This window comes from Nannospalax galili, unplaced genomic scaffold (genome assembly GCF_000622305.1).
Source record: "Nannospalax galili isolate Female #2095 unplaced genomic scaffold, S.galili_v1.0 scaffold940, whole genome shotgun sequence".
Lineage (NCBI taxonomy): Eukaryota > Metazoa > Chordata > Mammalia > Rodentia > Spalacidae > Nannospalax > Nannospalax galili.
Genome location: NW_008346079.1, coordinates 1,251,533 through 1,260,339, shown reverse-complemented (window position 1 = coordinate 1,260,339; position 8,807 = coordinate 1,251,533). Strand labels below are relative to the sequence as shown.

General features: G+C 51.8%; 1 protein-coding gene across 3 annotated transcripts in view; it reads left to right on the top strand.

Moving 5' to 3' along the window:
- Positions 1-8,807, top strand: part of Faxdc2 (fatty acid hydroxylase domain containing 2) — a 24,687-nt gene that overhangs the window by 7,642 nt on the left and 8,238 nt on the right. For all 3 annotated transcript variants that reach the window (XM_008842344.3, XM_017800414.2, XM_029567937.1), the window contains exons 2-5: positions 1,085-1,132; positions 3,197-3,288; positions 3,386-3,489; positions 6,608-6,729. In XM_008842344.3, the coding sequence (XP_008840566.1) occupies positions 1,085-1,132; positions 3,197-3,288; positions 3,386-3,489; positions 6,608-6,729 (366 nt within the window). The remainder of the gene's footprint in view (positions 1-1,084; positions 1,133-3,196; positions 3,289-3,385; positions 3,490-6,607; positions 6,730-8,807) is intronic.

Here is an 8,807-nt window from a genome sequence, read left to right as displayed (position 1 = left end):
GTTCTTGCAGAAGACCCAGGTTCAAATCCCAGCACCCACATGCACGCAATACACTCATACACATTAAAAAAAAATAAATCTTTTAAAAGGCACTGTGGGGGCTGCAAAAGGTGCAGACAGGGTAGGGGGGCTAAATATGATCAAAATATAATGTATGAAATTTGCAAAAATTCAATTTAAAAAAGCACTATGTAACCTACTTAGAATGCTTTCTTTAAAATATATTTTTAATTATTTTATATGTATGAGAAGAGGGTGTCAGAGCACCTGGAACTTACAGGAGGTTGTTAGCCACCATATGCTGGGAACTGAACTCAGGCTCTCTGCAAGAGTAGGCAGTTTTTTTTTTTTTTTTTTTTTTGAGACAGGGTTGCCCTGTAGCTTCAGCCTGGAACTCACTGTGGAAACCAGGCTGGCCTGGAACTCAGAAATCCACCTGCTCCAGAGTCCAGAGGGCTGGGATTAAAGGCGTGTGCCATCGTGCCCAGCCCACAGTCAGTGCTCTTGACTACTGAGCCCTCTCTCCAGTCCCTAAATCAGTGTTCCTACTTTGGTTTTTTTTTTTTTTTTTTTTGAGACAGGGTTGCCCTGTAGCTTCAGCCTGGAACTCACTGTGGAAACCAGGCTGGCCTGGAACTCAGAAATCCACCTGCTTCTGTCTCCAGAGGGCTGGGATTAAAGGCGTGTGCCATCGTGCCCAGCCCACAGTCAGTGCTCTTGACTACTGAGCCCTCTCTCCAGTCCCTAAATCAGTGTTCCTACTTTGGTTTTTAGGGCTTTTTGCTTTTGTTTTTGAGACAGGGTCACCCTGTAGCCCAAGCTAGCCTAGAACTATGTAGACCAGGCTGGCCTCAGTCTCACAGAGATCCGCCGGCATCTGCCTCCTGAGTGCTGGGATCCAAGGTATGCACCACACCCGGCTCCTAATCAGCTCTTTAATAAGCTCTGTCTTTCACAGTTGGCAGACTTCATTCCTCGTCCCTAGCCATTTCCTAATTTCTCTGCATAAACTTAAGAATGCCAGCTTGACCTTCTGTCTCTTCATCTCGTTAATGGCACTCTACCCCTGTGTTTTCTCTTCCAGATGACAGGAAATTCGGAGCGCACAAGACTCCATGCCAAGTCCAGGCAGGTAAGTGCCTGCTCTGTCTGTGCCGCAGGGCGGTACCCCAGGGGCGCTCCCCATGTCCTCCTGAGTTTCTTCTCCCCACAAGGCACCTTCCCAGTGATATCCTCATTATAGTAACTGAGCAGGGAGCACCAGACTTCAAACCCCCTTGTGATTCCTTCACTTGAGTGGTCGTGTGCGTTAACACGTGTACGTGAATGTGTGTGCACAGTATACTTGTAAGTGAACGTGTACATGTGGTGGGAGTTGGAAAGCCCACAGCTGTCCTCCATTACCCCTCAGCCCTCTGTCTGCCCACCTTAGCCCTCAGCAGGCCTCCGGCCTTGGGCTCTAGAACCAGCATTTCTGCAACTGCTCTGGAGACAACAGAGCTCCCACAGGGCTGAGGCATGGTCCTTACTCAGCTCAGTTCTGCACTGGGTGTCCCCGTGCTCCAAGGGGACCTTTGTCCCCATTATTAACAGTCCCTTCATCTGGGCAGCTGCAGAGATTAGGAAACCCACGGTCCCTGGACGAAATCCAACCCTGCACATGAAGATTTTCATTTGAATCTGGTCATTGAAACCTACAAGAGGAGGGCTCCCCTGGGAGTCCAGGACCGTTACTGAAGAGTGCTCAGAAACCCACACAGGGAGTCACCGTGACAGCCACGCAGCCCATCTGGCAGTTAGGGTTTAAGTCACGGGGGTCAGAGAGCAAGTTATTGGGCTGGGAAAATAGCTTAGTCTGTAAAGTGCTTGAGCTGAGGACCTGAGTTTGATCCCCAGAACATACTCCACAACACGTGCTTGAAATCCCAGCATCAGGGTGGTACATACAGGTAGAGATCTGGGGCTTGCTGCCCAGCCAGCCCAGCCTTATCACAGGTGAGCCTCTGTGAATTTAAGGCCAGCCTGGCCTGCACAGCAAGTTCCAGGCAAGCCAGGGCTACATAGTGAGACTGTTTTCAAAAGACAGGGGGACCAGGTGTGGTGGTGCATGCCTTTAATCCCAGCACTCAGGATGCAGAGGCAGGTGGAGGTTTGCAAGACTGACGCCAGCCTGGTCTACATAGGGAGTTCCAGGCCAGCTGGGGCTACAGGAAGACCGTGTCACCTGCACACATGGGAATATATACATATGTGCTCCACCACACCACACACAAACAAGAAAGTTTTCTGATTGGTCTGGGCAATCCAGTCCAGATGGGGGCAGAAGAGAGGAGAGCACTCTGGGCTGAGCCCAGTGCTTGGTATGGGTGTGTGTCCTGCGAGACTTGGCCATGAAAATGATCTTTTGGCCTCTTGATGAAGAGCGGGATGGGCAGGGCTGAGAACTGACATGCAGATAGACTAGTGGAACTCACATGCACCTCAGGTCCTCAGCCTGGAGAAGGCAGCTTTCTCGGGTCAGCCTGTATCACAGCCCCAGGTCTGCCCTGTTCCCTAGCTGCAGTGAGCCCAGGGCGCCCACCATAGGGACCACCATCTCTAGTTCTGAGGGAACATAAGCAGAGTCCACCTGGGCTTAGAAAACTTATGGTGTGGCATTTTTCATTCCTGTTCAGTACAAGAGGCACAGGCGACACTGGGACATGGCTTTCCTGCTCAAAGCCTGGGCTGTTTGCTCTTGGAGCCTGCGATGACCTCTGGTCTAGAGAACTTTTTGGAGAAGGATCTGTAAGGGCCACTGTCTTATTTTTAAGACAATGTTTCATGTAGCCCAGGCTGACCTTGAATTTCTCATCCTCCTGCCTCTACCCTCCAAATGCTGGGATCACAGGTGTGTGCTACCACACCCAGCACTGTAACTGGGCTGTTTGAAAAGGTGACTCCAAGATGCAGAGTGGCTTCTTGTGAAGGCACAGATGTAGAAGCCTATCAACCCTGAAAGGCAATTGCTCAACAATTCCTCTGGAGTGCGGGTAACTCCCTTCCTCCCCCTCCTTCCCAAGCTCTGGCTTTCATGAACACACCCAGGTACAGCCAAAAACTCTTAAGGGCCACCCCCAGCTGGGAAAGGCCAGTGGCAGCTCACAGTCTCCTGCCCAGCTTCCAGAGTCCGCTGGCCTGACACCTTCTCCTGCAGGAGGGACACATCTGGGGCTCCATGAAGAGGACGGTGCTCATCCTGGGCTCCGGGCTGCTGCTGTTTGTCGCCTTCTGGAACTCAGTCACATGGTAAGCCTGCTCTACTGGGATCTGCAGTGGTGTGGGGTGAGAGGAAAGAGCCGCCTGCCCAGTCTTCTCCCAGAAACCAGAAAGCTTTTCTTCCAAGGCATCTTCAGAGATTTTGGGGTGCTTCCGGATACTTTTGGCAGGCACAATGGGAGAGGCTGCTGTCCGCATTTGAAGGCACCGAGTGGTTCCTCTTCATCATGGGTGAGGCTCCAGAGTCTTCCTTTGCCCACTTTACTTTTATTCACTTTGTGCCTGTGTGTGTATTGGGGGTGGTGAGCTTGCCACATCGTGTGTATGGAGATCAGAGGACAACTTGCATCAGTCAGTTTTTTCCTTTCACTTATGTGGGTCCTGGGGATCGAACAGTCTGGCTTAGCAGCAAGTGCCTTTAAGTGCTGAGCCAGTTCCAAACTGCTATTTTATTGTTATTTTGTGTGTATGAGTATTTTGTCTGCAAGTATGTAAGTGCACCACATTTGTGCAATGCCCATGGAGACCAGAAGAGGGTGATGGATACCCCTGGAATTGGAGTTAAGGATGGTTGTTAGCTGCCATGTGGGTCCTGGGACCCAAGCCCTAGGCCTCTGCAAATGCAGCCAGTGCCCTTAACGTCTGAGCCATTGCTCCAGCCTCCAAACTGCTATTTTTCAGCAAAGGTTTTTATTGACTGCTTGTACACATCCTGCTGTTAACAATGGCTGCTTCCAGGTCTTCTGTCATATGGGAAGACCCTTAGTTCACTTCCTACAAACAGACGTTTAGGTTGCTTTAAATATTTGTGATTTATGTGCAAATATACCTGTCCTTGCTTTGTCTCTTTTTTACTTAAGCTACTTTCAAATTGTCCATAGTTTCCTCACAGCCCTGGCTGTCTCTCTGACCCCAGGCATTGGGTCCGATTAGGCAGGAAGGGGCTCGAGGCGGGGGTGAGACGGCTCAGTGGAATGGTGTCTTTTTCCCTTAGGGTTCTGAATCTAGGGGCAGTTGGGTAACACTGCGGTGCCCCTTGGGCAGCAGCCACGAGTGGCCAGTGGGCTGCTGCCCACAGTGGCTTCCAAGTAGAATGAGGAATGGAAAGTCACGTGTCTTGGTCAGTATCTTTATTTGAGGCAGGGTTTCCCTGTATGTAGCTCCAGCTGGCCTAGAACTGGCTATGTAGCCCTGGCTGGCCTTGACCTTACAGCAGTCCACCTGCCTCCCAAGTGACGTAGTATCTTAATTTTTATTGTGTCTGATGTGAATGGGCACACGTACAGATATGTTACACATGTGGTCAGAGGCCCACGCTGTGGAGTTGGTTCTCGTCTACTTCTACACGGGTTTTGGGGATTGAACTTATGTCATCAGGCTTGTGGGGCAAACGTTTTTTGTTTTTGTTTTCTTTTTTGAGACAGGGTCTCCCTGTAGCCCCAGCTGTCCTGGAACTCACTATGTAGACCAGGCTGGCCTTGAACTCACAGAGATCAGCCTACCTCTGCCTCCCGAGTGCTGGGATTAAAGGCGTGCACCACCACGCCTGGATGTTTTGTTCTGTTTGAGGACAGGGGCTCCCTGTATCCCCAACTGATCTGGAACTGTGTAGACCAGGCTGGCCTTGAACTCCGAAGAGATCTGCCTACCTCTGCTGGGATTACGGGCTTGCGCCACCACACCTGGCTTTGTGGGGCAAACATTTTACCTGCTGACACATCTTGTCTCTATATTTTTCTCTTGATACAAGTTTCATGAGTCCCTGGCTGGCCCAGAACAGGCTCTGTAGCCAAGGATGACCTTGAACTTTTGACCCTCCCTTCCTTTGATCAGTATTCTCTCCACATTTTACAGAACAGTGATGTGGAAAATACGTCAGGTGGTCCGTTGCCCTTTGATCAGTATTCTCTCCACATTTTACAGAACAGTGATGTGGAAAATATGTCAGGTGGTCCGTTGCTTTGTCATCCAAATAGGGAGACTCATGACAGCGAAAGGACAGCAGTCACACCTGCGACACCAGCAGGCAGCTAAGGCAGAGGGATAGCTGGGAGTTTGGGGTCTGCCTGGACTACACAGTGATACCCTGTCTGAAAAGGAAAATTTTAAAAAGGAAAATTCTGCTTGAATGATCGTATATAATTCAAGGCTGACCTGGGGAAATGGGGCTCGTGACGCCCTATTTACTGGTCCAACAGGGTTGAGAAAGGCAGACAGGATCTTGCTATGTACACCAGGCCACCCCTAACTCGTGGTGATCCTCCTGCCCAGCATCTGCACTGCTGGGACTATAGGCATGTACATAGTGCCATGCCTGGTCTGGAAAGGTGGATTTTAAGGAAGCCCAACAGGTTTCTCTGCTGTTAAGACTCAAAGTTGGGAACATCCCAGCAGGACCTGTGGCTCTCCAAAGTAGGAGGGAAGGACTGACTGGAGACACTGGAGGCCCTACTACTTAGTTACTAGGGCACAGGGGCTTCCTGACGCAGGCCTGGGCCTCACTGGGAACACCATGGTGCTGTGGGGCTTCTCCTTACTTGGCAGTTCATAAAAGGCTCAGTGGGCATGGACCTCCCAAATGCCATCTGCCTTCATCTCTGGTGGAGTGCTTCTTTTTTTTTTTTTTTAAATAGAAGGAAGAGTTTATTTGAGCTTAGGGTTCCAGGGGAATTACAGTCCGTCATGACAGGGAGGCATGGTGGCTGGAGGTGCTGGAGCAGGAGCAGCAGAAGCTAAGCTCTCACATCATCACACAGGCACAGGAAGCAAGAGAGCACCTGGAGATCCAGCAAGGCTTAAGAACTCTCTAAGCCCACCCCCAGTTGACGTGCTTCCTCCAGGATAGCCACACCTTCTAAAACCTCCCAGAACAGCACCACCATCTGGGGACAGACGGTCCAAACAATTGGAGCCTGTGGGGGACATTTTCATTCAAACCATCACACTGGTGGAGTGTTTCTATTCATGTGTCTTTGCGTATATGTGTGTGTGCACACCCTCAGGCACACATGCACACACACACACACACACACACACACACACACACACATGGCCCCTCCCCATCTTGACTGTTGAAGTCAGGAGGACTGTGACAAGTTTGAGACCAGCCTGGGCTAGAGTGAGACCGTCTCAAAACAAAAACACCTAAAAGTACCCCCCTCCCTGAAAAAAGGGAGCAAACCAATATACTTAGTGACTGATGGCTACTTTGGCATCTAGGACTGAAGGTGAGCCCTGGTCACAAGCAGTGAGTCACCTGGCAAGGAGAGTTTCAGGCACATGTGCATTCAGTTCCGTGTGTACTATAGTCTGTTCACCCTGACACCCCCACCCTCCGTCCTATCCACAGGTGCTGCCCTCGTGCCTGGGCTGTGCTTCTGGGGCCTCAATGCCTCTCTACTGGTGGTAGACACAACAGGAAAACCCGCCTTCATCTCCCGATACCGCATCCAGCTTGGCAAGAATGAACCGGTAAGTGCTGCTGTGGCTCCAGAGCTGGGGAGCACAGGTCGGGTGAGTCATGGTGTCTTTAAGTTGGCCAGAACTTAGAAGGCTAGAGAGAGAGATCTGGGGGTGCAGCTGGGTTGGCAGAATGCCTGCCTAGCATTCATGAAGCCCTGGGTTCAATCCCAACACCACATAAACCACATTTGGCAGCACATACCTGTAGTCCCAACTCAGGAGGTAGAGGGAGGAGGATCAGAAGTTCAAGGCTGTCTTCAGCCTCAATGGGTGTTTGAAGCTAGCCAGGCTCCATGAGACCCTGCCTTTAAAAAAGGAGGGAGGATTAGCTCAGCAGGTAAGGGCATTTGCCATCAAACCTGACAACCTGAGCTTGATCCCTGGGACCCACAGAGTACAAGAAGAGAACCAATTTCCATTATCCAATTCAACCAATAGCATGAGGTGCCAGGGCGAACCCACAGGAAGGCAGGCCCGGCCCAGCTTCCGCAGCGGACGCTCACTTAGGCAGAAGGTGTCTCGGTGCTGTGAGCTTGCCTGCCTGGTGCTCTGCCAGTCTCCACAGACCTTTCCTTACATAAGGACCAGGCTGACTCTGAAAACAAGCTGTTTGCCCAGCTCTACCCAAACCAGGTCCTGGCTGCTTTTCCAGTTAAGACAGTCATCTCAATCTGCCCAGGTCCCGGGGTGACTCACCCCAGCTCTCAGGGCAGCTGGCCCAGCATGACACCAGAAAGGCAGGGTGGGTAAAATGGCCCCTTCCTGACTTAGGTCGGCGGGCAAGCGCCCCAGTCCCCCTCACTTGAGGTGACAGCCTCCAGCAAGCAGGGGAGAGGCTTCCTCCAGTCCACCTTGCAGAGCACAGACCAGCACCCTGTGTCAATAGTCGGCCCTTTGGCCCTCAAGAACCTTTCATCTGCCAGACCTGGCTGTCTCCACAGCAGCCACCACTGACTAAATGTCTTCATCTTCAATGTTGAGGACTGTGGTGACTGTCAGTGAGAAAACAAGGCTCTGCAGTGGCCCCTGGATGCAGATCGGCCCTGTGCCCCCTTGAAACAGGGTCTCGTGTACCCCAGGCTGGCCTCCAATCTTCCTGCTTCCACCTGCCCAGTACTGATTACAGATGTGCACCACACCTGGCTTACTGCATTGCTGGGGATCAAACCAGGGGCTTTGTGCCTGCCATGCCCCGGCCTCAGCCTGAGGCTTTCCAACTCCAGAGCTCCCAGGGGTCCCCACCAGGCCACAGCTGAGTACCACCTGCCACCTGGTACCTTTCAGAGTATAGAGTAGTAGGTGGTGCGCCTGCCTCTCAGAGGCCAAGGTCTAGTGTGATGAGCAAGTTCTGACTTACCAGGCCCCAGGGGCAGGGCTGGGCCCACCTGACCCCAAGTCCAGCACTCTGGGCCTCAGACTTCCAGGACACAGTAGGAAGAGCCTCAGGGACCTGGCTGGCTCTAGGACAGGCTGCCATGCAACAGGAGGACCCCAGGAACAGACCCTGCTGCAAGATGATGGCCGCCTGCATTCCTAGGACCCCCTCCGGGCCTGCCCATATTGCCACTCTCCTGTGCTCACACCGCTCTCCTCTCCCAGCACCTCCTCCCTAGCCTGGCTCTCACTGCACTGAGGAAACAGACTCGGACTCACCCCACGCCCCCACCCCCGCAGCACTGGGCCTCATGCTCTGCCCCCTCCACACAGCAATTTCATCCTGCTCGTCTGTCTGTATCTGCTCCAGCAGACTTGCTTCTTCTGATCTTTCGCTCTCCCCACCCAGTTTACTTCTCTGGGCATCACTACAAATCATCTTTATCTTTTCTAAATAAAACACAATCCAAACCTTGGCTGGGTGTGGTGGCTCGCACCTGAAAACCCAGCACTCCTGCAGGCAGGGAGAACTAGTTAAGGGTTCTGGCTGCCCTCAACCCCTGCCCACCACTCCACCTACCACACACCCCACCACTCCTCATCACCCTTTTGGCAAACTCTTTGATAGAGCTGTTTTTGTGTCATTTTTTCTTAACATGTAAAATGTTTTACTTTTGTTTTTTTTTTTTTTTTTTTTTTTTTTACGGGTTCCC